General features: G+C 50.0%; 1 protein-coding gene across 7 annotated transcripts in view; it reads left to right on the top strand.

Moving 5' to 3' along the window:
• LOC140390254 (collagen alpha-1(V) chain-like) overlaps positions 1-25,281 on the top strand; it is a 409,209-nt gene that overhangs the window by 285,107 nt on the left and 98,821 nt on the right. For all 7 annotated transcript variants that reach the window (XM_072475252.1, XM_072475254.1, XM_072475255.1 and 4 more), the window contains 13 exons: positions 648-701; positions 794-847; positions 3,090-3,143; positions 8,018-8,071; positions 11,776-11,820; positions 15,159-15,212; positions 16,235-16,279; positions 16,373-16,426; positions 18,235-18,279; positions 20,636-20,689; positions 23,240-23,284; positions 24,299-24,352; positions 24,484-24,528. In XM_072475252.1, coding sequence (XP_072331353.1) covers positions 648-701; positions 794-847; positions 3,090-3,143; positions 8,018-8,071; positions 11,776-11,820; positions 15,159-15,212; positions 16,235-16,279; positions 16,373-16,426; positions 18,235-18,279; positions 20,636-20,689; positions 23,240-23,284; positions 24,299-24,352; positions 24,484-24,528 — 657 coding nt within the window. The remainder of the gene's footprint in view (positions 1-647; positions 702-793; positions 848-3,089; positions 3,144-8,017; positions 8,072-11,775; positions 11,821-15,158; positions 15,213-16,234; positions 16,280-16,372; positions 16,427-18,234; positions 18,280-20,635; positions 20,690-23,239; positions 23,285-24,298; positions 24,353-24,483; positions 24,529-25,281) is intronic.

Here is a 25,281-nt window from a genome sequence, read left to right on the forward strand (position 1 = left end):
GACAGTGTGTGGGTTACAGTGAGTGACAGTGTGTGGGTTACAGTGAGTGACAGTGTGTGGGTTACAGTGAGTTACAGGGTTGGGGTTACAGTGGGTTACAGGGTTGGGGGTTACAGTGAGTGACAGTGTGTGGGTTACAGTGAGTGACAGTGTGGGGGTTACAGTGAGTTACAGGGTTGGGGTTACAGTGAGTGACAGTGTGTGGGTTACAGTGAGTGACAGTGTGTGGGTTACAGTGAGTTACAGGGTTGGGGTTACAGTGGGTTACAGGGTTGGGGTTACAGTGAGTGACAGTGTGTGGGTTACAGTGAGTGACAGTGTGGGGGTTACAGTGAGTTACAGGGTTGGGGGTTACAGTGAGTGACAGTGTGTGGGTTACAGTGAGTGACAGTGTGTGGGTTACAGTGAGTTACAGGGTTGGGGTTACAGTGGGTTACAGGGTTGGGGGTTACAGTGAGTGACAGTGTGTGGGTTACAGTGAGTGACTGTGTGGGGGTTACAGTGAGTGACAGTGTGGAGGTCACAGTGAGTGACAGTGTGCGGGTTACAGTGAGTGACTGTGTAGGTTTACAGTGAGTGACGACGGGGTGGGTGCTTGGCGTTACACTGTAGGGGTACAGCAAATAACGTATCTTTTTGTTGAACAGGGTCCACGTGGGCCCCGAGGAGCCCCGGGGCCTCCAGGCAGATCCGGACGTCGGGTGAGTGACAATCTCTCCACATTTACACCCTGTTAATCTCGCAATGATGACCTGTTGCTGCCTCACAGTAACACGCCTGGCTTGTGTTTCAGGGTCGTGCCGGTGCTGACGGCTCACGGGGAATCCCGGGGGAATCCGGAATTAAGGTATGGAACCGGCATCTCGGCCAGATTCTGGGGATGCTATCTCAACCTAGACATTTGTGTGGGTCCCTGTTTCTTGTGTGTGTATCTGAGTGAGCACGTATTTTTCATTGTGCATGTGTATGCATGTTTTTGTGTGACGGCGTGTGAGCACGTGCATGCGTGTGTGTGCGAAGTCAAGATGGCGCCCCAAGGCCAAAGGGGGAAGGGAAAGATGGGCACGAGAGCCGGGGGTAAGAGACTGCAGCGGGAAAATGTCAGCAAATTAGAATGGGCTTTAATGTGCATAGCAGTGGGAGACGTGGAATAAATGGGCTGGAAGAAGAGGACTGGGTTAAATTGGCGTAAAATAGGGCTAAACCCATCCTTTTCCTGGCAGCCACGTTAGACTGACATCGGAGGGGAAGGTAAGGCGGGGATTTCCCTGTTTCTCATAGATTATCATAGAATTTACAGTGCCGAAGGAGGCCATTCGGCCCATCGAGTCTGCACCGGCTCTTGGAAAGAGCATCCTACCCAAGGTCAACACCTCCACCCTATCCTCATAACCCAGTAACCCCACCCAACACTAAGGGCAATTTTGGACATTAAGGGCAATTTATCATGGCCAATCCACCTAACCTGCACATCTTTGGACTGTGGGAGGAAACCGGAGCACCCGGAGGAAACCCACGCACACACGGGGAGGATGTGCAGACTCCGCACAGACAGTGACCCAAGCCGGAATCGAACCTGGAACCTGGGACCCTGGAGCTGTGAAGCAATTGTGCTATCCACAATGCTACCGTGCTGCCCAATAATAATTCCACCACTGAGATTAAACTCCACCTATCTTACTCAGACTATCTCTTTGTCCCTTTTCAATCCTCTTATAACGTTGGCAGCCCTTTAATCCTCCTCCACCACTCCTGTGAAAGTCACTATTGCCCAGAGGACCATGGGCTGCTCTTCCGTTTGAGAGAGAGAGAGAGCTGACTGGTGCTGATTTAACCTGAGGGTCACCACACTTCAGGCAAGGGGCAAGGTTGAGGCGGGGCCCTCATGAATAACCTCAGCCGGTACGGGAATTGAACCCACGCTGTGGGTGTCAGTCCGCATCACAAACCAGCCATCCAGCCAACTGAGCTAACCGACCCTCAGTGGACATAGTGTTTCTGTCCTCTGAGATCAATTCTGCCTCACACCAAAGCACAGGCGAGAAACCAAGTGTGGTCCAAGCACCCCCTGCTGTTCACTTAGTCAGCTGCAAGATAAATAACTCATTTCAATGTGTGAAAATGTAGTTTACCGTCAGTCCCTGTATGTTTTGTGCCTGTGTGTGTCCGAGTGTCTGTTCTGTGTGTGTATGCCTGTCTGTGTGCCTGTCTCTGTCTGTCTATGTGTGTGTCTGTGCGTACCTGTGCCTCTGTCTATATCTGCTGTGTATATCTGAGTAGGTATTCCTCGTGTGTGTAAGTCTGTGTGTGTGTCTGTGTCTTTGTGTCGATTTCTGTATGTATACCTGTGTGTGCGTGCATCTGTGTGTATGTCTGAGTGTGTCCCTTTATATGTGTGTAAGTCAGTCTCAGTGTGTGAGTATTAGTGTGTGTGTGTTGCTGTCTTTGTGGGTGTGCGTGTATATCTGTGTGCGTGTTTGACTCTGCGTGTATGTCTGAGTCTGTGTATGCGTGTGTATATCTGTGTGTATGAGTATTAGTGTGTGTCTTTGTGTGTGTGCCTGTGTGTTAGTGTGTGTGTATATATGTCTGTGTTTTATGTTGTGTGCTGGTGTGTGTATGTCTGTGTGTGTTTGTCTGTGTATGTATATGTTTCTCTGTGTGTGTTTGTGCATGTCTGTGTGTGTGTTAATGTATGTTGCTGTCTGTGTGTGTGACTGTATGTATGCCTGTCTGTGCGTGTGCGTCCTTATATGTGAGTATTAGTGTGTTAGTTGCTGTCTTTGTGAGTGTGTTCCTGTTTGTGTATGTGTCAGTGTGTGTTTGTGTCTGTGTGTCCGTCTGTGTGTCTGTGTGTGTGTGTGTGTCTGTCTGTGTGCCTGTCTGTGTGTGTGTCTGTGTGTGTATCTGTCTGTGTGTGTGTCTGTCTGTGTGTGTGTGTCTGTCTGTCTGAGTGTGTTTGTTTGTCCCCCTCTGGTGGGCAGTACATGTGTGTCAGTCTGTGATATTCCATGTTGTATTGCCATTTGACCGTGAGCTCCCGCTGAGCTGTAAGCTCCGTGTTCAGGCCCTGTCTTTGTGTTGTGCAGGGTGACCGAGGCTTCGACGGGTTGCCGGGCCTGCCTGGAGAGAAGGGGAACCGGGTGAGTAGACGACTCAGTGACTGGATGTCTCTGACCGCTCCCTCGTGCCGAGAATCGGCAGAGGGTGGGCACATGATGCAACGCTTGCCCAGGCACCTGGAGAGTGGGTTGGAATTGTAGGGGTAGCATGGATGTGGGGGATATCACACTATCCGTGTGGTGACCCGGCACATTCGCGGTTGTGGCAAAATGGCATGGACCCAATTGTCCACAAACAGAGGGTCAGATTCTAGCCGGTAGGAACGAGCAAGTGGCCCATTCAACCATCGACCCAGAGACAGACTGGAATGCAGCCTGCCCCTCAGCAGCAGGAGTTGGCTGCTGAAAAACATTTTACCATTTGTACTTTCTCAAGGCGGAGAGAGATAAAACAGCCAGGTGTAGATGTAGAGTATACTTTTAAAAGCAACTTCACCCTCACTGTTTCATGCCCCACTCAATATCACCCTCCATTTTCTCTAACAGGGAGATCAAATCCAAGTGCATTGTATCACTGGATGGTTACAGCACAGGAATAGGCCGCTCGGCCCCTCCAGCCTGCTCCATCATTCAATAAGATCACGGCTGATCTGACTGTAACCACAACCCCACATTCCTGCCGACCCTGATAACCTTTCACCCCTGTGCTCATCACAATTCTATCCAGCTCGGCCTTAAAAATATCCAAAGATTCTGCTTCCACTGCCCTTTGAGGAAAAGAGTTCCAGAGACTTGCCACCCTCTGAGAGAAAAATATTCTCCTCATCTCTGACTTAAATGGGCGACCCCTTATTTTTAAACAGTAACCCTTGTTCCAGATTGTCCCACAAGAGGAAACATCCTCGCCACATCCATCCGAATTGGTGTCTTAAACGTTTTGATCAAGTCGCCTCTCCTTCTTCTCAAACTCCAGCCTTTAACCTCTCCAATCTTCCCTCTGAAGACAACCCCTCCATTCCAGATAGGCCGAAGGAGGCCATTCGGCCCTTCAAGCCTGCTCCGCCCTTCAATCAGATCATGTTCATGGCTGATCTCTTGCCGGTCTCAGATCCACCTCTGTGCCTGTTCCCCATATCTCTTTAACTCGTTTTTATTAATCGGATATTAATAAGAACATAAGAACTAGGAGCAGGAGTAGGGCGTCTGGCCCCTCGAGCCTGCTCCACCATTCAATGAGATCATGGCTGATCTTTTGTGGACTCAGCTCCACTTTCCGGCCCGAACACCATAACCCTTAATCCCTTTATTCTTCAAAAATCGATCTATCTTTATCTTAACAACATTTAATGATGGAGCCTCAACTGCTTCACTGGGCAAGGAATTCCATAGACTCACAACCCTTTGGGTGAAGAAGTTCCTCCTAAGCTCAGTCCTAAATCTACTTCCCCTTATTTTGTGGCTCTGCCCCCTAGTTCTGCTTTCACCCGCCAGTGGAAAATACCTGCCTGCATCTATCCTATCTATTCCCTTCATAATTTTATATGTTTCTATAAGATCCCCCCTCATCCTTCTAAATTCCAATGAGTACAGTCCCAGTCTACTCAGCCTCTCCTCGTAATCCAACCCCTTCAGCACTGGGATTAACCGACTGAATCTCCTCTGCACACCCTCCAGCACCAGTATGTCCTTTCTCAGGTAAGGAGACCAAAACTGAACACAGTACTCCAGGTGTGGCCTCACTAACACCTTATACAATTGCAGCATAACCTCCCTAGTCTTAAACTCCATCCCTCTAGCAATGAAGGACAAAATTCCATTTGCCTTCTTAATCACCTGTTGCACCTGTAAACCAACTTTTTGTGACTCATGCACTAGCACACCCAGGTCTCTCTGCACAGCAGCATGTTTTAATATTTTATAATTTAAATAATCTCTTTTGCTGTTATTCCTACCAAAATGGATAATCTCACGTTTGTCAACATTGTATTCCATCTGCCAGACCCTAGCCCATTCACTTAGCCTATCCAAATCCCTCTGCAGACTTCCAGTATCCTCTGCATTTTTTGCTTTACCACTCATTTTAGTGTCGTCTGCAAACTTGGACACATTGCCCTTGGTCCCCAACTCCAAATCATCTATGTAAATTGTGAACAATTGTGAGCCCAACACTGATCCCTGAGGGGACACCACTAGCTACTGATTGCCAACCAGAGAAACACCCATTAATCCCCTCTTGCTTTCTATTAATTAACCAATCCTCTATCCATGCTACTACTTTACCCTTAATGCCATGCATCTTTATCTTATGCAGCAACCTTTTGTGAGGCACCTTGTCAAAGGCTTTCTGTAAATCCAGATACACCACATCCATTGGCTCCCCATTATCTACCGCACTGGTAATGTCCTCAAAAAATTCCACTAAATTACTTAGGCATGACCTGTCCTTTATGAACCCATGCTGCGTCTGCCCAATGGGACAATTTCCATCCAGATGCCTTGCTATTTCTTCCTTGATGATAGATTCCAGCATCTTCCCTACTACCGAAGTTAAGCTCACTGGCCTATAATTACCCGCTTTCTGCCTACTTCCTTTTTTAAACAGTGGCGTCACGTTTGCTAATTTCCAATCCGCCGGGACGACCCCAGAGTCTAGTGTATTTTGGTAAATTATCACTAGTGCATTTGCAATTTCCCTAGCCATCTCTTTTAGCACTCTGGGATGCATTCCATCAGCCAGGAGACTTGTCTACCTTTAACCCCATTAGCTTGCCCATCACTACCTCCTGAATGATAACAATCATCTCAAGGTCCTCTCCTGTCATAGTCTCATTTCTATCAGTCACTGGCACGTTATTTGTGTCTTCCACTGTGAAGACTGACCCAAAAAACCTGTTCAGTTCCTCAGCCATTTCCTCATCTCCCATTATTAAATCTCCTTTCTCATCCTCTAAAGGACCTTAGCCACTCTTTTTTGTTTTATATATTTGTAGAAACTTTTACTATCTGTTTTTATATTCTGAGCAAGTTTACTCTCATAATCTATCTTACTCTTTATAGCTTTTTAGTAGCTTTCTGTTGCCCCCTAAAGATTTCCCAGTCCTCTAGTCTCCCACTAATCTTTGCCACTTTGTATGCTGTTTCCTTCAATTTGATACTCTCCCTTATTTCCTTAGATATCCACGGTCGATTGTCCCTCTTTCTACTGTCCTTCCTTTTTGTTGGTGTAAACCTTTGCTGAACACTGTGAAAAATAGCTTGAAAGGTTCTCCACTGTTGCTCAACTGTTTCACCATAAAGTCTTTGCTCCCAGTCTACCTTAGCTAGTTCTTCTCTCATCCCATTGTAATCTCTTTTGTTTAAGCATAAAACACTAGTGTTTGATTTTACCTTCTCATCCTCCATCTGTATTTTAAATTCCACCATATTGTGATTGCTCCTTCCGAGAGGATCCCTAACTATGAGATCATGAATCAATCCTGTCTCATTACACAGGACCAGATTTAGGACCGCTTGTTCCCTCGTAGGATCCACTACATACTGTTCCAGGAAACTATTGCGGATACATTCTATAAACTCCTCCTCAATAGCCATCCCTCCCTGTCCTTGGCCTGCTACACAGTTCCAATGACTGACCTGGTTAAACCAATCGACATGTAGATTAAAATCCCCCATGATAACTGCTGCACCATTTCTACATGCATACGTTATTTCTTTATTTATTGCCTGCCCCACCATAATGTCACTATTTTGTAGCACTCCTCCTATCAGTGACAACTGATGCTGTGAATGCTGAAAATCCGAAATGTAAAAAAAACTGAAAATGCCGGATAAGCTCAGTGGGACTGGCAGCATCTGTGGAGAGAGAAGCAGTCAGCGTTTCGAGTACACATGGCACCTCCACGAACGTGTCAGCTCTGTTTCTCGAAGGTTGATTGTTTGTCTCTCTCTCTCCACAGACAGTGCATGACCCGCTGAGCTTATCCAGTATTTTCAGTTTTTTACTTCCGATAGTAGCCTGTAAACATTCTCCGAATAGCAGCCAATGCTTTCCAGTCTTCCTTAAAGAAAGAGACTGATACTGTACATACCGAATGTCGCACCCCGCCCTCTCTCCGTGACCCCCGACCCTGCCCGCTCACCTTTTTCAGATAATGTTCCAATTCCCTCACGAATGCCTCGATTATATCCCGTCTCCACCACTCCCTCAGGTCGCGTGCCCCATAACCACTCGCTGCCCGAGGGAGGATTTTCCAAGGGAAACCATTGCTTCTCCTGCCAATCACCACCTCTGCATCTTCACCCTCCCACCAATGGGAACCGCTTCTCCCCAATTCACTCCGTCCAGGCCCCTCGTGACTTTGAACAGCTCGACCAAATCTCCCCTCCGCCTTCCCTTCTCCCGGGGAGAACCGTCCCAACCTCTCCGATCTGGCCACCTAACTGAAGATCCTCATCCCCGGAATAGGGAATCTTCTCCACGGCCTCAATTGATGGGAAATATTTCGCCAAGTGAAAGCTCAGAAACCGATTTATCCAATCATTTGGTTCCATGGGTGTCGGCTGGATCTTGCTGTGCACAGATTGCAACTCCCTCCCCCACCCATGACAACGGCTACCGCGCTTCACTGTCTGAGGAGAGCTTTGGGACATCCTGCTGTTATGATAGCAAAGCAGGTCCGACCGTCTTTCCTTTGCTAATGAACGCAGCGTGTGGGCTGATCCCCCGCCTCCTGATGCAGTGGCTGGTGTTCCAAGGATGCGGATCCCACCCATGGTCCCCGTCCCCCTGACATAGGGGTGGGAGGTTTGTCTGGACAAGGGCGTGCTGTTTTCCAACCTGTTGCTGCCAACAGGAGAGAGAGAGAGAGGGGGTTCCATGCTGGCTGAGTGGCGACGGGAGACTTTGCAGGTGGTGCGCCGGGAGCTTAATCCAGATGTTTGTTTTCTCGTCCTAGGGAGAGCCTGGTGTGCAGGGACCATTGGGACAACAAGGGGAAGATGGAGAAAGGGTGAGTGTTTACTTTGTTCATTACCCCTCCCCTCACACCCCTGCCGCGACATGGAGGCACCTTCCAAAATTAGCCCGTCTGTCGGGTTAAGGAACATCTGGAGCTTCGGGCCTGTCTGGATGAGACCAATGTCGGCAGTGGGTTAAAGCAGAGGTCAACTCGCTGCGGGATGGGGGTGGCGGATTGTGGGGCGGGGGGGGGGTGGTGGAACTGTGAGGGCCTTAGCATGGGTAGAGTGGTGGTAATATTACTGGATTCAGAGGCCCGGACCAACATATTGGAATCGCAAGTTCAAATCCAGCCACGGGATTTGGAATCTAGTTCATTAACAAATATGGACTAAAAAGCAGTAATGATGATCATGAAACCATTGTCGATTGTCGTAAAAACTCTTCTGGTTCAGTAATGTCCTTCAGGGAAGGAAACCTGGTCTGGCTACTGCCTCTTTAACTGCCGCTCTGTGAAATGGCCTTGAGAGGGTCACTGAGTTTCAGGGCAATTAGCGATGGGCGAGAAATGCTGGGACCTGTCAATGACGCCCCACAGCTCATGAACGGGTTCAAATCCCAACAAAGCAACTGGTGGAATTTAAATTCAATTAATATATCTGGAAATAAATATCTAATATAATGATGACCATGACAACTATCATCAATTGTTGGAAAGATCCATCCGGTTCACTCATGTCCCTTCAGAGAAGGAAATCTGCCATCCTTACCTGGTCTGGCCTACATGTGATTCCAGATCTACCGCAATGTGGGTGACTCTCAAATGCCCTCTGAAATGGAGGGCAGTTAGGGACAGGCAATAAATGAGGTGTGAATGACTGGTTTGCAGTCGCCTGAATGAAGCGTAAAGGAATAAAGAAGGAACGGAACCTCAAACCCTTAAATGGCTTAAGTGGGTCGGTGCAGACTCGATGGGCCGAATGGCCTCCTTCTGCACTGTATGTTCTATGGTGTAACGGGACAAGGACAGGGAGGGCTGGCTGTTGAAATGAGAGGCCAATGGACTGAGGTGCGTTAGATGCCCCCCGATTCGGAGGGGATCATACGTTGTGAGCAATGAATACATTAGACCCGCACTGGTGAAGTAAATCATTGCTTCACCTTGAAGACTTGTTTGGGGCCCTTGATGATGAGAGGGGAGGCATGGAAAGGGCCAGTGCTGAGGAGTGGACAGCGATTTCACGGAGTGAATGGTCCCTTTGTATGATAGCATTGCTCAGAAGATTCAGGACCTGGGGTCCTATCCAGCCCCATTTCAAATTTAATTGACGCAGTCGTTTAGAGAGTAGAGCCCATCACCATAGTTCCCAGATTGGTCCAAATCCACACCATCCCGCTCTCGCCCTGACCTGGTGAAAGTCCACACTCCCCTTATTCAGCTCAGGTGGCGGACAGCCTGCCATGAGTTGATCGCCACCTGGATCTGATGGTGAACCCACGGCTTATTACTGAACCCTTCACACACACTAACGCACTCGGACATATATTTCACTCTTCCAATATTTAGTTCATCATGTTCAAAGTTCTTCAGTAGGGGATTTCCATAATCCCATAATCCCGACTCTACCAGCATCTCCGAGAGGGAGCTCCAGGCTGACATTCCCGGAATTGAGGGAGCGCTGCACTGTCAGAGGGTCAGTACTGAGGGAGTGCTGCACTGTCACAGGGCCAGTACTGAGGGAGTGCTGCACTGTCAGAGGGCCAGTACTGAGGGAGTGCTGCACTGTCAGAGGGTCAGTACTGAGGGAATGCTGAACTCTCAGTGGGTCAGTACTGAGGGAGTGCTGCACTGTCAGAGGGTCAGTACTGAGGGAGGGCTGCACTGTCAGAGGGTCAGTACTGAGGGAGTGCAGCACTGTCAGAGCGTCAGTACTGAGGGAATGCTGAACTCTCAGTGGGTCAGTACTGAGGGAGTGCTGCACTGTCAGAGGGTCAGTACTGAGGGAGGGCTGCACTGTCAGAGGGTCAGTACTGAGGGAGTGCTGCACTGTCAGAGGGTCAGTACTGAGGGAATGCTGAACTCTCAGTGGGTCAGTACTGAGGGAGTGCTGCACTGTCAGAGGGTCAGTACTGAGGGAGGGCTGCACTGTCAGAGGGTCAGTACTGAGGGAGTGCAGCACTGTCAGAGGGTCAGCACTGAGGGAATGCTGCACTGTCAGTGGGTCTGTACTGAGGGAGTGCTACACTGTTAGAGGGTCAGTATTGAGGGAGTGCTGCACTGTCAGAGGGTCAGTACTGAGGGAGTGCTGCACTGTCAGAGGGTCAGTATTGAGGGAGTGCTGCACTGTCAGAGGGTCTGTACTGAGGGAGTGCTGCACTGTCAGAGGGTCAGTATTGAGGGAGTGCTGCACTGTCAGAGGGTCTGTACTGAGGGAGTGCTGCACTGTCAGAGGGTCAGTACTGAGGGAGTGCTGCACTGTCAGTTTGTGTAGTCTGTCAAGTGAGACCCCCATCTGCCCTCCCAGGGACCCTGTTTCAAAGGGGAGCAGGGGCGCTTTTCCCTGCGCTCCGTGCTTGCGTTTATGATTCATATGTACCCCCGCATCGCTAAAGTACATTTCTATTATTCATTCCTGGGATGTGGGTGTCGCTATTGGCCATCCCTAAATGCCCTTGAATTGAGTGGCTCCCTTGGCCATTTCAGAGAGACAGTTAACATTGCACTGAGTCTAGAGTCACATGTCGGTCAGGCCGGGTCGTTTTTGCGACAATCTACAATGGTTTCAAATGTTTTAAAATTCCAGATTTTTAAATCAAATTCACATTTCACCATCTGCTGTGGGGGGATTTGCACCTGGGTCCCCGAGCACTCCCCTGGTTTGCCAGTCCAGCGACAATACCACAATGCCACCGTCAGCCTGGAGGTCATCATAAGAACTTTGCCACATTGCTGTTTGCTGTAAGCAGATTGGCTGCTGTGGTAACTACATTATAACGATGGCATCCTTTCAGAAAGTACTTCACTGGCCCGAAGGTGGCGGGTGGGGTGAACTTGCTGAGATTGTGAAAGACGCTTTGGTAATTCTCCTCGATCTAAAGTCTGTGATCATCAATGTGATCTGAGCGCGAGAGAAAAGCTGAAATGTCAGCTCCTGCGTCCTCTGACAGCACCTGGACAAGGATTACCACCCCTTTGAGAAACAGTCATCCAGGCTCAAAACGTTATCTTCCTTCCCCTCTTCCTTCCCCTCTCCACAGACGCCGCCCCCCCCCCCCCCCCCCCCCGCCCCCCCCCCCCAAACTAAGGGGCTTGATGGAGTTGGCCCCGGCATGGGTTAAAATTCCACTCCGGAGAATGGCAGCAAATATTTAATGGGACAATTGTCTTCCTTTGGCATGTGGGAAACCCACGGCCATTGTTGCTGGGAGCTTACTCAGTCGCACTTTCAACGGATGCGGCTGCTGACAACAGGTTGCGCATCCGTTACGGGATTCATAAGGCAATCTTGGAGCCGGAATTCTACGATTGTTATGATTCTCTGTTCCCGCCAGCAGCGCACTCCCGCCTGCGAATTTCCTGGTCACTTGGGGTAGCCTCAATGGGAAATTCCATTGACAAGCGGCGGGAAGAGAGAATGCCAGCGAACGGCACGCCGCTGAGAAAGAGGCAGCTGGGGGACCGGAGAATCCTACCCCAGGTATCGGGCTGTGATTGTTTGTGCTCTAAGGTCTTGCCTTTTTGTCTTTACTCTGCAGGGAGACGATGGGGAGGCTGGACCCAGAGGGTTACCAGGTGAACATGTAAGTATATCCACAAGTCCGGTTCAGTTTCCTGTTGTAGTGAAGAGAATCCAGGATCTAGTCATCAACACCAAAGAGAGCTGATCCAGTGAGATGTTCTCTCAGTATTGTGGAACTGTCTGCCACTAACCTGGCAGCGGCAGGTGACAGCTCACAGTTACTCACTCCTCGCCTCACCCAGTCACCTTCCCAATACACTCACAGCTCAGCGCTTAATGCTCACCCTCACCCGCTTCCCTTCCAATGAGCTTTCAACTCACCTCCTCTCTCACAATCACCTCTCCCCACTCCCTCCCTCACAATCACCCTTCCTCACTCCCTCCCTCACAATTGCCCTTCCCTCATCCCCTCCCTCACAATTGCCCTTCAACAACTCCCTCCCTCACAATCGCCCTTCCTCACACCCTCCCTCACAATCACCCCTCCTCACCTCCTCCCTCACAATCACCCTTCCCCACCTCCTCCCTCACAATCACCCTTCCCCACCCCCTCCCTCACAAGCACCCTTCCTCACACCCTCCCTCACAATCACCCCTCCTCACCTCCTCCCTCACAATCACCCTTCCCCACCTCCCTCACAATCACCCTTCCCCACCCCCTCCCTCACAATCGCCCTTCCTCACCTCCTCCCTCACAATCGCCCTTCCTCACCTCCTCCCTCACAATCGCCCTTCCTCACCTCCTCCCTCACAATTGCCCTTCCTCACCCCCTCCCTCACAATTGCCCTTCAACAACTCTCTCCCTCACAATCGCCCTTCCTCACCCCCTCCCTCACAATCACCCCTCCTCACCTCCTCCCTCACAATCACCCTTCCTCACCCCCTCGCTCACAATTGCCCTTCAACAACTCCCTCCCACACAATCGCCCTTCCTCACCTCCTCCCTCACAATCGCCCCTCCTCACCTCCTCCCTCACAATCACCCTTCCTCACCTCCTCCCTCACGATCACCCTTCCCCATCCCCTCCCTCACAATCATCCTTCCTCACCCCCTCCCCCACAATCGCCCTTCCTCACCTCATCCCTCACAATCGCCCTTCCTCACCCCCTCCCTCACAATCGCCCTTCCTCACCCCCTCCCTCACAATCACCCCTCCCCACTCCCTCTCACAATCGCCCTTCGTTACCCTCTCTCGCAATCACCCTTCCTCACCCCCTCCCTCACAATCACTCCCCCCCACTCCCTCCCTCACAATTGCCCTTCCTCACCCCCTCCCTCACAATCTCCCCTCCCCACTCCCTCTCTCACAATATCACTTTGTCATTCCCTGTCTCCCAATAAATCTTCTTCACTCCCTCTCTCCCAATGACCATTCCTCGTGCCTCTCCCCCAGTGTCTCTTCCACACACCCTCTCTCTCCCAATCACACTTCCTCACTCCCTCCCAGTGCTCCTTTCCAGGTCCCTCCAAAACAACTGTACATTTCCATAGAATCCCTATTGTTCAGACGGAGGCCATTTGGCCCATCGAGTCTGCACTGACCCTCCAAAAGAGCACCCCACCTCGGCCCAGTCCCCCCATCCTATCCCCATAATCTCACGTCTCTGGACATTAAGGGGCAATTTGATCATGACCAATCCACCTAACCTGCACAACTTTGGACTGTGGGAGGAAACCGGAGCACCCGGAGGAAACCCACGCAGACACTGGGAGAAAGTGCAGACTCCACAGAAAGTCACCCAAGGCCGGAATTGAACTCGGGTCCCTGGTGCTGTGAGACAGTAGTGCTAACCACTGTGCCACCGTGCTTGAATGCACAAGCCAGTCAAGATGGATTTCCATCTCCATCTCTGGGGCAGTAAGCAGTGGCCAATGAATGTTGGCTGTTGTATGGGGGTGTTGGGCAGAGCAACGTTTAATGTGGAACTGGGTAAACTGTGCCACCCACATCCTGATGTAGAGAGTCATATGATAGTAGCCTGTGTGGGTGGAAGAATCTGGACCGAACAAGCAAGGTGACCGCACCCATGCACGGTTCTACCTTGGAGGTGTGTAAAGTGAGGATCTGTGGGTAAACATTTCAGGTTCAACTACACAAGCCTCCAGACCTGTGCATGAGACAGCAAGCAACCCTGACAACACTGACCTAGCCAGCGATTTCCTTCCCCCCCCCACCACCTCCACAAGTTATTTAAAGAAACAATGCAGGCAAAAGTGGGTTTGGGTATATGGAGCCAGACCGTGCAGCTGTGGAGAGAGCGGACACTGTTGAAGTGGTCACTGGGGACTGCAGGATGGCCCTCGCGCTCGGTCCATACTCCCGCCCACTCTGCAGCTACAGAATCACCCGGCATCCTTGAATCTCCCGTTTGGTGCTGTGGGCCCGACGTCTGATGAATGTCTGGTGAATCTCCCACACCAGGAGGCTGACGGGGAACTATCTGGCCTTCACCTTCCAGCAGTCGCAGGACCCAGACTGACCGGCGATCTGGGCTGATAGTTAGACCCCTTCCCCTGGCCTCAGTAAATTGCGCCAACCCGCTGCGTTCACTACGTGCTGCGTGTGTCAAGCTGGCCCATAAAATTGAATAGAATCGGCGAATGGTTCCACCAGTACCGGTCTCTTCGCATGTTTCACCTCACTTAACCCTATCCCCTGACTTTACCCCGTGAGTCCCTACAACTCTTTTCTTCCATTTCCAGTTTGACAGCTGTGGGTGAATCTTCCTCCACCATCCTCCTATGCAGTGCTCTGCAAATCTCCAAATGTTGCTCAAGAATCGACTGTGGGGGTGGGGGCAGTGCAGGGTCACTGGGTCACTGTTTAAAAATAAGGGATCATTCATTTAGGGCAGAGATGAGGAGGAATTTCATTCTCTGAGAGTCGTCGTGTGTCTCTGCAACTCTTCCTCAAAAGGCAGTGGAAGCAGAATCTTTGAATATTTTTAAGGCTGAGCTGGATAGATTATTGGTTAACATGGGGGTGAAATGTTATCAGGGGTCGGCAGGAATATGGGGTTGAGGTTACACATCAGCCATGATTGTATTCGATGGGGGAACAGGCTGGAGGGGCTGAGTGGCCTAACATCTGCACCTAATTCCGATCTTTGTGCAGTCGTACGTTTGCATGTTTGACTCTTGTGTCTGTCAGTCCAGATGTCCGATGATTGTAATATTCCCCTGACTATTCACTACTCCACCAATAAGTAGCACCATCAGGATAACTCTTGTTGCTGAGGAAGGTCAAAAGCCAGCCGGAGCTGGGGCCCAAGCAGTTCTAAGATTCAATGATCTCAACCCAACAGGTCTTAAATTTGTTTTCAATGACAATGACAATGTGTTGCGTGCAAGACTTTATCCTGAAATGTTTATTTTTCTCTCCCTCTTCATCTCCAAGGGACCAAGAGGACTCCTTGGACCCAAAGGACCACTGGGAATACAAGGACCACCGGTGAGTGAATGCAGACGCGAAGAAAAAACAAATCGCTTGAGTAAGAACTAACCGCTTGGCAGGAAATAATATTCGCCACGAAGTGAGATCGTCCACATCAGGCAAACATGTGCCCCTGCCCATTTTGCTCCCCTTCTCCATCCACCAATCAGCGAGCGGGGTGATGGGTCCTCCCATTCTCTGCCCCACTTGGTGACTCAGTGGATTAACCCCCCCCCCCCCTCCCACCTCTTTGACCTGTTTTTTCCTGTAGCAGTGAGAGTTTACTCAGATGCCCCCAAGGTAATTCAGCACCGATCTGGTGAAGGCGTTCGGCAGACACCGGGGTAATGACTGGTTTCCGAATTAGCAGCTCTGCCACTGGCTGAGTGGGCGAGTGATTATAACACTGGAGCAGGATCCCCCTTTGGTGAATCATCCAAGGGAGTAGGAGGCTCAACCCCTAACGGAGCTGTGCCAAGTACAGCAGGGCAGCACGGTAGCATAGTGGTTAGCACTGTGGCTTCACAGCGCCAGGGTCCCAGGTTCGATTCCCGAATTGGGTCACTGTCTCTGCGGAGTCTGGACGTTCTCCCCGTCTGTGCGTGGGTTTCCACCGGGTGCCCCGGTTTCCTCCCACAGTCCAAAGATGTGCAGGTTAGGTGGATTGGCTATGATAAATTGCCCTTAGTGTCCAAAATGGCCCTTAGTGTTGGGTGGGGTTATGGGGATAGGGTGGAGGAGGTGTGCGCTTGAGTGGGGTGCTCTTTCCAAGGGCCGTTGCAACTCGATGGGCTGAATGGTCTTCTGCACTGTAAATTCTATGATTCTATGAACACATGTTCAGATCATCAAAAGGATGGTCGTCCACCCTCCATGTCCTGGCAACACACAGTTTGCCTTTTCACCCCTGGTTTACTTTGGTATTATAAAGATGTAAATTAAAATGGGGCATGAGAATGGCCATGGAGGATTTGTGAACATGTTGAGCCACCTCTGTTCTGAGGGTTGAACGTTCCTAATGAACCTCTCTTGTGTTTCAGGGCGTGAGAGGATCGGATGGTCCCCATGGTCCGAAAGGAAACCTGGTGCGTCGTTTCTCTTCAATTCCCTTCCTTCATTCATTTGTCCGCCGCTGAGAGCTCGGGAATTTATGATGTTGTCTGATTCTTCTCAAACAGGGGCCGCAAGGAGAACCGGGACCACCAGGACAGCAAGGGATTCCTGGAGCTCAGGTAACACTCGAACCACAATATCAAGGCAAGAACATGGTCTGAAAACATGGTTCCCTCCCTGCTGAGTATGAACACAGTCTATAAACATCATCCCATCACCACTGTGTACAACGACAACTATAAACACACCATCCCCTAAGCACTGAGGACAAAGTGTCCATAAACACTGTCCCTAAATATTGAGTACAAACACAGTCCATAAACACTGTCCCTAAATATTGAGTACAAACACAGTCCATAAACACTGTCCCTAACTATTGAGTACAAACACAGTCCATAAACACTGTCCCTAACTATTGAGTACAAACACAATCCATAAACACTGTCCCTAACTATTGAGTACAAACACAATCCATAAACACTGTCCCTAACTATTGAGTACAAACACAATCCATAAACACTGTCCCTAACTATTGAGTACAAACACAGTCCATAAGCACCATCCTGTAATATCCCACATGGGGCTTAAGGGGTGGGAATGATTAACTTCCCTGTGGTTCTCGAGGAGTACGAGCTTCCCCGCTGAGGGGCAGGGGAATTCCATTCAACTACGTATAAAAGGTCGGCCTGTAAGGCACTGACTGAGGAGATACCCATTAGAGATCGACCGGGATTTGTATGTAACATAATTGTAAATAAAACAAAGTTTGATTTTTTTACTTGATGTGGACTCCCCGTGTCCTTATCGAACGTCCCTTCATGACTGAGTTGAAGCACAGTTTGTAAACTTCATCCCTTCACCATTGAGTACAAACACAGTCTATAAACACCATCTCTGCACTGTTGAGTACAAACGTGGTCTATAAATACCATCCATTCACTACTGAGTACAAACACAGTCTAAAAAACATCGCCCCTTCAGGATTGAGTACAAATGCAGCCTATAAATACGGTCCATTCACTACTCTTTACAAGCACAGTCTATAAACATGCTCCATTCACTACTGAGTACAAACACAGTCTAGAAACGGTGTCCCCTCATGACTGAGTTGAAACACAGGGCAGGATTTAACTAAAAGGGAACAAAGTCCCATAGCGAGCCCGTTTAGCCGCGTGTTTCCCGATGCTCGCAGCAGCGAGAAACAGAGCGGCACCAAACGTCTCTTGGGTTAGATAGAGGGCCTCAGTGAGGAACGTGTGGCCGAGGGGCTGCATATAGCCCCGTTTTGTGCACTGAGGAGCTCCGCTCGTAGGAAATCCTTAGTGTAGCGAGAGAAAAATGGCGTCCCGATCTCTGGCGACCCCCCAAACCCGCCCAAGCCTCAACGCACTATGGGAGGCTCCCCTGGCACCCCCGACCCGATTGCAAAAAAATTGCCAGCACTACAGAGTACAAACACCGTCTATAAACTCTGTGCCTTCATTATTAAGTAATAATACAGCGTATAAACACCATCCCCTCACTGAGTACAATTGCAGTCTAAAAAAAGCTGTCCCTTCACTACTGAATACAAACTCAGTCTATAAAAATCATCCCTTCTCTACTGTGTATTAGCAATCCTTCACTACTGGGTAAAAACATCTCTAAACACTGTCCCTTGTACAATGCACACCTATCTCTCGTTTATGTTTTATTCCTGAATTGGCACTGTCCAAGCTCTCGATGAGAATAGACAGGCTGGCCTGTGATCTCTTGTTACTTTGAAAGTGCCTGAACCAATATCTTGGACTGGGTGAGTGGCGGTGATTTCGGCAGTGTTCAAGGTGAGGAATGGTTGTGAGGGCCTCGTACCGGATGTGTTCAAGATGAGCATACTGTTCTCCGTTTCCAATCTCTCACACATTCTTCTGTCTTCTCTCTCCTGCAGGGTATAAACGGTCCTCAGGGAGCCATGGGTCCTCCTGGCCACAAGGTAAGTCAGGTTAGCCGGGGGTCCTCCACCATGCCGAGTGAGTTGACGAATCCCTTGTCTGAGGTGCCCAACACCTCGCCCAGTATCTCTTTATCTGATCACCTGCTGACGACCTTGCCAACGCTGCTGTCCAACAAATGATTCGTATCGCTTTCTGTGAATTTCCCTGTTTGTGCTATGCCTCTTCCAGAACCATTGAGGGCCGGATGTTCCTGCTCCGAAACGGTTCTGGTTGGGAACGCTGCACGGAAAAGTCACATTCCCTGCTTTTCCCTTGGGTGGATGGCGAATCTGGGGTCCGACATATTCTTGAGCGATGTTTCCCAGTGGCATCCAGCCTCATTGGCGATGCTGGACTGGGAGGCAGGCAGCGGTGATGGTTAAACTTTGCAATTAAGGCCAAATTTCAGGGCCTCTGAATTCTCGGAACTGGGGCTGGAGCGAGTGCTTTGTTTCGCATCGCGGGTTTGTTCTTAATCCCTGGGCTTTTACTGGATAATTCGAACAGCGGGTGTGCACTCTGGAGCCTGCGCGCCTCGAAGGCAGCCCAAGGATCGCCTCAAGATAGTGATTGGAGAACAGCGGTTGCAGCCACTATCCTGCCACCCATTGGGCTTCCGCAGCGAGCTGGTTGCTAACCCCACCGTCCAATGTGATGCTGAGGCACACAATTCACAAGAAACCCAGGTCGTAACAAACAGGAGCAGGAGTGTACGGCCCCTCCAGCCTGCTCCGCTATTCAATAGGATCATGGCTGATCTGATTGTAAACTCAAGTCCACCCTCCACGCCCCACCCCCCCCCATTACCGTCGGCTCCCTCGCCGATTAAAGACCTAACCCCGCCTTGAATGTGTCCAGTGACCCGCAGCCTGCTCTGCTCGCTGGGGAAGTGAATTGTAAGCACTAACAACCCCCTGAGAGAAGAAATTCTCCCTCACTACCATCTTAAATGGGAGGCCTCTTATTTGTAAACTGTGTTCCCTGGTTCTGGACCCTTTCCCTCCACACGAGGGAAATTATTGGGTGGGAGTTTCCAGCCCCCATAGTGGCAGGCAGTGTTGTGGATGGAGTCGGAAATATTCCTGTCCCTCCCACGACGATGCCCGCCAGTGTCAGGCTGGTAGATCCCACCCATCCTCTCAGCGTCTATCCTGTCAAGCCCCCTCAGAATCGTACATAATAAGGTAATCTCTCATTGTTCTCAACCTTCCCTCAATGACATGAACTTTTCATCCCGGGAATCAACCTCTGAGCAGCTTCCAGTGCAATCACGTCCTATATTGAGGAAGGAGACCAAAACTCGACACAGTTATCTAGGTGTGGTCTCACTGAGGCCTTGTTGGCTGCAACAAGACCTCTTTTATACTGAATTCCCGCTTGCAGTGAAGGCCAGATCTGTGCTGAGTTTCTTGACCTACAGGATGCTTGGTCTCAATTTCAGAGAGAGACAGAGAGAGAGACAGACACACAGAGAAAGAGAGAGACACACAGAGAAAGAGAGAGACACACAGAGAAAGAGAGAGCGACACAGAGAAAGAGAGAGACACACAGAGAAAGAGAGAGACACACAGAGAAAGAGAGAGACACACAGAGAAAGAGAGAGACACACAGAGAAAGAGAGAGACACACAGAGAAAGAGAGAGACAGACCGAGAAAGAGAGAGAGACCGAGAAAGAGAGAGAGACAGAAAGAGAGAGAGACAGAAAGAGAGAGAGACAGAAAGAGAGAGACACAAAGAGAGAGCGACAGACAGAGACACAGGCACAACTCACCAAGGACCCTTAGGCAGCACCTTCCAAACCAATGACCACTACCGACTAGAAGGGCAAGGGCAGCCGATACCTGGGAACACCATCACCTGGAGTGTCCCCTCCAAGTCAATCACCATCCTGAATTGGGAATATATCAGCCTTTCCTTCACTGTCGCTGGGTCAAAATCCTGGAACTCCTTCCCTAACTGCACGATAGGTGTACCTACACCACATGGACTGCATCGGTTCAAGAAGGCGGCTCACCACCACCTTTTCAAGGCAGCAATTGGGGATGAGCAAAAAAACGCTGGGCCCAGCCAGTGGCGCCCACATCCCGTATATGAATTTTAAAATGAAACTGGCCAGGCCCCAAGCTCTGGAATTCCCTCCCTAAACCTTTCGCCGTTTCCTCTTTTAAACGCTCCTTAACACCTCCTCTTTGATCAAATATTTGGCCATCCTCCCTAATCTCCCCTTATGTGGCTCCATCTTGATGTCCTGTGAAGCACCTTGGGGGCGGTTTAGCGTTTTAACGATAAATTGTTGCTTTTAAACACCGGAGACCACTCTAATGTTCCTTCCTGTCTTTCCTTAAATCCTGCAGGGTCCGACTGGAAAGCCTGGACTTCCTGGAATTCCTGGCGCTGATGGTCCTCCTGTAAGTATCCCTGGAATATCTGCTCTTGGGTCGTAATGAGCACAGGCTCACATTTATCAATGGACCTTTGACAACAATTTGTGCTCTTTAGGGAGTTGGGGGGGGGAGAGGGGAGGGGAGGGGATGGTATGGGAGGAGAGTTAACGGAATGGGAGAGGGGATGGGAGGAGAGGCGTTGGGAGGGGAGGAGAGTTAAGTGAATGGGAGGGGGAGGGGATGGTTTGGGAGGGGACGAGAGAACGCGGGGGGGGGGGCAGAAGGGTAGTGTTTTGAAAACACTGGGGAGTGGGGGGGGGGGGGAAGGGGAGGACTGAAACCTTTGAGCACTGCTGACTGCTCTCCATCTACCCTGGGAGTTTTATGACTGAGTAGGTTCCACGCTGAAATGCTCAGAGGTCAGGAACTAGGTCAGCACCCAGTGGCCAGCTCAACGTTACAAGAAATAGGAGCCCGAGTGGTCCATTCAGCCCGTCGAGCCTGCTCCACCATTTAATACCATCTCGGCTGATCTTGTGCTTCAACCCCATTTTGCCGCACAACTCCTTTAACTTCTGGAGGGACCAAAGAAATGTGTCTGTTGCAGCCTTGAACGTGTTCAATGATGGAGCATCCACAGCCCTCTGGTGTCGGCTTTCCCAACGGTTTGCAACATTTTGAGTGAAGAAATCTCTCCTCATTCCTGTCCTAAATGATCGACCCCTTTTCCTGAGACTAAGTCCCGTGTGTTTTAGATCCTCCTGACCAGCGGAAACAATCTTCCAACGCTCACCCTGTCAGGTGTCCTTCAAATCTTGGATGTTTCAATGAGGTCGCCTCTCATTCTTCGAAACTCCAGAGAATGTCAATGCAGTTTACTCAGCCTCGAATCACAGGACAACCCTGTGATTCGAGGCTGAGTGGGTGCCGACTTGTGGAGGCCCACTGCCATTTAATGCTTGCTTGGGCATTGATTGGCAGTGGGCAGGACCTCTATCTGCCCTTGGAAGGAGATCACACCAAGGGGGTTGGCCGACAGCTCGTCAACCCGGCCAGGCACAACACTGCAGTGGCAAGAAGAGGTACTGCAGTGCACTGCCTGGAAATATTTTCAGGGGCCCTTGTAAAGGTAAGGCTGATGGGTGGGTGCGGAGGGGGGTAAAGGTAAGGCTGATGGGTGGGGGGGGGGGGAGGGTGGAGAGTAGGGGACACCCTGGAGGATTGGGAGGGGTGGGCACAAGCATAAAATTGGGTCTGGGTCGGGATGGGCCTGATCCTGAAGTGAATCCCATACATTCAATTTTACGCTACCCACCCCCTGCCTCATAACCCACTTTGGGGGAGTGTAAAATTCTGCCCATGGAGACCAAAACACCAATATCTTAACACATACCCACATCCCACAAAGCCAGAGAATTCTTACAATGCACAAGGAGGCCATTCAGCCCAACAAGTCTGCATCGACGCTCCGAAAGAGCACCCAACCTAAGCCCACTCCCCCTGCCTATCCCTGTAACCCCATAACCCCATCTAACCTGCACACCTTTGGACACTAAGGGGCAATTTAGCATGGCCAATCCACCTAACCTGCACACCTTTGAACTTTGGGAGGAAACCAGAGAACCTAGAGGAAACCCACGTAGACACAGGGAGAACATATAAACTCTGTACAGCAAGGCTGTAATTGAAGCTGGATTGCTGGCTCTGTGAGGCAGCAGTGCTAGCTACCATGTCACCCCTAACAGGCTCTGGGGAGCATATTTTTGCTTCCATATTCTACCCTGCGATTTAAAAAAAAAAAAGAATACATTCTTTAAAAACCTCTGGGGTGATTGTACTCCCTGCCTGTGCTCTGTGAGACTGTCAGTCAGGCAAGGGAATATTCAGCCTCCCCTGTCAGCAGGCTATGTTCTCAGGCCCAGTGATGCTGGAAGGAGCACTGACGTTATTGTGTCAAAGCCACGAGTGACAGCTTTGTGAGGTTTGAGGAAAGTTCTAAACATCTCCGTCAACATTGTCAATGTTCTGAAAAAATAACACAACGCCAGCTTAAAGTCCAACAGGTTTGTTTCGAATCACTAGCTTTCAGAGCACTGCTCCTTCCTCAGGTGAATGGAGCAGTGCTCCGAAAGCTAGTGACATCGAAACAAACCTGTTGGACTTTAACCTGGTGTTGTAAGACTTCTTACTGTGCTCACCCCAGTCCAACGTCGGCATCTCCACATTCTGAAAAAGTAAGGCTGACCTCAAAAATCCAAGTTGGAGATGACGCTTTATGGCTTTTTTTCAACTACAAAACCGTGTTGGATTTACATTGAATTAATCACGGCAGTTGTTGTTATACGTTGTCACTTTGCTTGATGGTGCAGACCAGCCTTTATCGATCACATGCGTTTTTACTTTTTGTTTTTGGTACTTCCTGATCTTTGCCGGGTTGCCGTTTCTCTCTTTTTTTCCTTTAACCTCTCTTGCTCATTGGCCAAATCCGAGCTCTGAACCTTATCAGGCTGGGTTTGCATCATTGGCGTTGCTTAACCTCTGACCTCCTGTTTCTTATTTGTTGTTTCTTCTCAGGGCCACCCGGGCAAAGAAGGCCCTTCTGGTTCCAAGGGTAACCAGGTACGTCGTCGGCCTTCGAGAATTGGTTCGGGCTGAGGGAATTGTCGCTCATTTTTGGATTAGTTGCAAAGAGTTGAGCTGTAATGCTATTTAAAAATGAAAAGCGATTGACGGCACGTTGACTGTGATTGGCCAAGGCGTTGCCATGGAGAAAGATAATCAATTGTGCTTGCTCTATGGTTCTTTTATACTTGCTTGAAGTGACGCAAGATCACACGCAGTGACTCATTCCCTGAAACTAAAGGAATATGTCCAAGTCTGATGCCTGTTACGAATCACCCTAGATGGAACCGGTAGTTCTCCATTGCTTTCTCAGTGGCGACTCCCCGACAAACAGACCTGCAACCAATCAGCACACTTTTTCTCCTTTAGTCTAAATAGTTCTGACCCTTTGAAATTTGGCTTTCTTGTGTTTGTCCTGAGGGATACGAGATGAAAAACTTCGACAAAATGTCTCTCTTTTCAGCGATATTTAAGATCTGTAATTCCAAACAAGTTTGCGATGTGAATCCATTGTGCCACCATGCACAAATCCAAGAAACGGCACCTCGGAGACATCCAGATCTCCTAATGCCAGGAAATCATCTGTTATTCTCAATGATATTTTATCTCTGAATTCTTCTGCTTGGAAGTGTGTGCTGCCGCAGTATTTAAATGGGCTCGAATGACAAAGCTGGGAAGGTGAAGCTCCTATATGAAATGAAATGGAAGTCGCCATAGTCCCCGAGGACCCATAGGCTGCTATCCCCTTTTGAGAGAGAGCTGACTGGCGGTGATTTATCCCGAGGGTCATCAAACCCCAGGCGGGGGCAAGTCTTAGAAGGCAGGACCTTCATGAATAATCTCACCTGTGTGGAAATTGAACCCACGCTGTTGACATCACCAACCAACTGTGCAGCCAACTAAGCTAACTGAACCCCCACTATGTACAAACCCGTTGGCATGCTCCCCAACTCCCCCACTGAACCTCCCTTATACCTTTAGGTGACCGTTTCACTCTTCTTTTCTACACAGGGTCAGTCAGGTCCTCAGGGTCCAATTGGCTATCCTGGGCCACGTGGCGTTAAGGTGAGTGTGCATCAGCGTCAAACACCAATGTCTGCGCGGGTGACCCTCTGAGCATCTGAATCCGCCACTCCTGCTTCCAAACACCTCCTCCCCCCAATCCTGGAAATAACTGTCCTGCTGTTTCTTTCCAGGGATCTGAAGGAATCCGAGGGCTGAAGGGACACAAAGGGGAAAAGGTGAGAGCTTTTCACTGGGTCTCTTGTGTTTTCCTGCACGCCCACTTTCACTTGGTGCCTGTCTGGCTTTGCCAATCCCTTTTCCCGTTTTTCCTTTATCGTTTCACTCTCCGATTCATCGCTAGGTTCATCGCCAATCTCCACTTAGCCCCTCTCGTTCTTCCCATCCTTACCCTCACTTCCTCACCCTTTGTTCGTTCGCACTGCTGGGATCAAGATTCATAGTCTAATTTCCCGCCCCAACTTGCCCTTCCCAAGGGGAACACAGCTCTGCGGAGCCCCATCTGACCTCCTTGATTGTCCCCCTCCTTCTGACCGTTCGGCAGACTCTTAAACGCCAGTCTTGGCTTCAACCGACCGAACAAATGGCTCAACCAAGCCGTAGCTCGCAATCCGTGTAGCTGTTCCCAACCAAGGGTAGACCCTATGGTGCCTTGGCACTCGGTCTGTCCCTGCATAGGAGTCAGCACAGACCGATACTGACCGAAAACCCCGTGCTCGACACTGGGGTACTTGCGCTCATCTAGGGCCACCTTTTGGTTAGGTACGAAGGTCCCTGGTGACACCAACATGGCACCAGAGTGCTGCCATTTTGCGCCATAACCATACGCACATGCAGCCATTTCACCTGGGCACTCTACCCGTCCTTGTGCGGATGAGACCAACTGCAACGCAAGCGTCAGAGCCACTGGTAGCAAATTCCGCTCCCCCCCCCTCCTCCCTGCCGCTTCCTGTTGTTCCAGACAGCCTGGC

The sequence above is a fragment of the Scyliorhinus torazame genome, chromosome 14 (genome assembly GCF_047496885.1).
Source record: "Scyliorhinus torazame isolate Kashiwa2021f chromosome 14, sScyTor2.1, whole genome shotgun sequence".
Taxonomy (NCBI): domain Eukaryota; kingdom Metazoa; phylum Chordata; class Chondrichthyes; order Carcharhiniformes; family Scyliorhinidae; genus Scyliorhinus; species Scyliorhinus torazame.